Genomic DNA, 2,167 nt, shown 5'->3' with positions numbered 1-2,167 from the left:
ACTAGCTCTTGTAGACCAGGCTGGCCTCGAACTCACAGAGATCCGCCTGCCTCTGCCTCCCGAGTGCTGGGATTAAAGGCGTGCGCCACCACTGTCCCGGCTAAGTTTCGTTTTCCTTAGGCTGCTGCTCTGCCCATACATGAAGCATCCTCAGACAAGCGTGGGCCTCATCTGACACCCTTGACAAAAACAGCATCACCTTGTCTAGGACTCTGTTTCCCACAACTTCTGTCGCTGCTGTGGTCACTTTTCTAGGATTTCGCAGAATGTGTCTTTAGTCTCTGTGCTAAGCTAAATAGCCCCCAAGAACGTCGTTCCTAAAAACCTCCATTATTCCCTCTCAATGACAAGAGACTTCGTAGGTCTGATGAGGTTAAAGATCTTGAAGGAGAATCCCCTGGATCCTGCAGATAAGACGTTTTTACCACAAAGATCTTTGTAAGAGGCAGGGAGACTGAGGAAGGAAAGTTGTAAATTCAAGGCCAACCTGGGGGCTGTCTTAAAAAGCCAAGCCAGGGGCTGGGGCTGTAGCTTGGTTGGTGTTACTTGTTGAGCATACACAGAACGCTGGAGTCAGTCCTCGCACCACTGACAAACTGCGCATGGCGGAGCACGGCTGTAATTTCAGCACTCCAGAGGTGGAGGCAGGAGGATGAGAAATTCAAGGCCAGCCTAGATGATTTATGGAGCCCCTGCCTCAAAATAAAGAGTAAAAAGCGAAGGACTCAGAATACGGCTCAGTGGTGGAGGACCCGCCTAATACTTCCACCGCCCAGGTTTAATGCCTGGCATCACACACTCGCACTCTCTCACACACAGACTCACATACACACAGACACACGCACACACATACTTACACATACACACACACACACACACACACACACACTCGCACAGGGCTGCTTTTCTGCAAGGGCCTTAAGTCATCCTAGCCAATACCCATGATGGTCTTGCTTTCAGCTTTTCCAGTTTCTTAGCGATTGTAACCACTCTCCCTCCTCCTCTTTCCCCAGAGCTCAGATTCATCGTCAGCAACGCTTGGCAAGCGTAAAATGACATTGCCAATATCAAGCGACCTTCCAAGTGGACTGTTTCCCAAGACTCCCACTGATGGCCAGGCTCTGGGTTCCACCGGTGGCCCAGAACAGATGTTAGCCAGCGGTGTGGAGCGCCCCCCTGAGAGAATCGTTGGCAGAGACCAGAGCAGAGCCAGAGATCTGCCCTCACGGGCCCGGGAGCCATCCCAGGTCACATCAGAAGCAGATCGCCAGAGGATGAGAGAGTCTGCGGCTCTCACAGGCAAAAGAAGAGACGAACAACAGCCTGGCCCAACCCCAAAAGTCGTACCTCCAGTCACAGACCAGCATGTTGGGGCACCCGCTAGTCAGGACCAAGTCTTGCCAAGTCCAGAGGAGCGTAGGATCGCACCATTTGGCATGGATCAACCTCCAGGGCTCTATCCTGGCCCTTATCCTCCAGCTGTGATACCCCTCACTGTACCTCAGCTGGGTGTATTACCGCCAGAGATGGATGCCCAGGGATTGATACCTCTCGCTGTGGATGAGAGTGGTGTACTGCCACCGTCGGTACCTGACGGGGGTCAACAAAGACTGGAAAAAGCTAGTACAACTCAGCTTGCTACAGTTCCACTCAGCATGTATCAACAAGCCGTGATCCTTCCTAGCACAGACCAACCTGGCATGGAACAGGCTGTCACATATGACAGTGGTATGGGACCATGGGACACGAGTAGACAAGGGTTGATACCAGTTGGCATAAATCAGCATGGATTTGTAATATTAAGCACAAGTCAGCAAGGACTAATCAGCCCTGGTGTGGATCAGCAGGGATTGGTAATACCTGGCATAGATCAGCGTGTACTCCCTCCATCTCTTCCAGATCAATATGGCTTGATGTCACCTGGTTTGATGCAAGTTAGTACAGATCGACAAGGCTTTGGACAGCCCAGCTTAGCAGCACCAGGCTTCGCACAACCTGGAGCAGATCAGCGTGGCTTGGTGCAGCCCAGTGTAGATCAGCGAGGCTTGGTGCAGCCCAGTGTCGATCAGCGTGGCTTGGTGCAGCCCGGTGTAGATCAGCGTGGCGTTGTGCAGCCCGGTGTCGATCAGCGAGGCTTGGTGCAGCCCGGTGTAGATCAGCGAGGCTT

General features: G+C 52.7%; 1 protein-coding gene across 1 annotated transcript in view; it reads left to right on the top strand.

Moving 5' to 3' along the window:
* The window catches only part of Qrich2 (glutamine rich 2), a 39,469-nt gene that overhangs the window by 21,404 nt on the left and 15,898 nt on the right, over positions 1–2,167 (top strand). Inside the window, exon 5 of the mRNA XM_026780085.1 lies at positions 1,014–2,163. Coding sequence (XP_026635886.1) covers positions 1,014–2,163 — 1,150 coding nt within the window. The remainder of the gene's footprint in view (positions 1–1,013; positions 2,164–2,167) is intronic.

Source organism: Microtus ochrogaster, chromosome 7 (assembly GCF_000317375.1).
Source record: "Microtus ochrogaster isolate Prairie Vole_2 chromosome 7, MicOch1.0, whole genome shotgun sequence".
NCBI classification, from domain to species: Eukaryota; Metazoa; Chordata; class Mammalia; order Rodentia; family Cricetidae; genus Microtus; species Microtus ochrogaster.
Note: the sequence above shows the minus strand (reverse complement) of the source record. Positions and strands in the feature narration are given on the sequence as shown.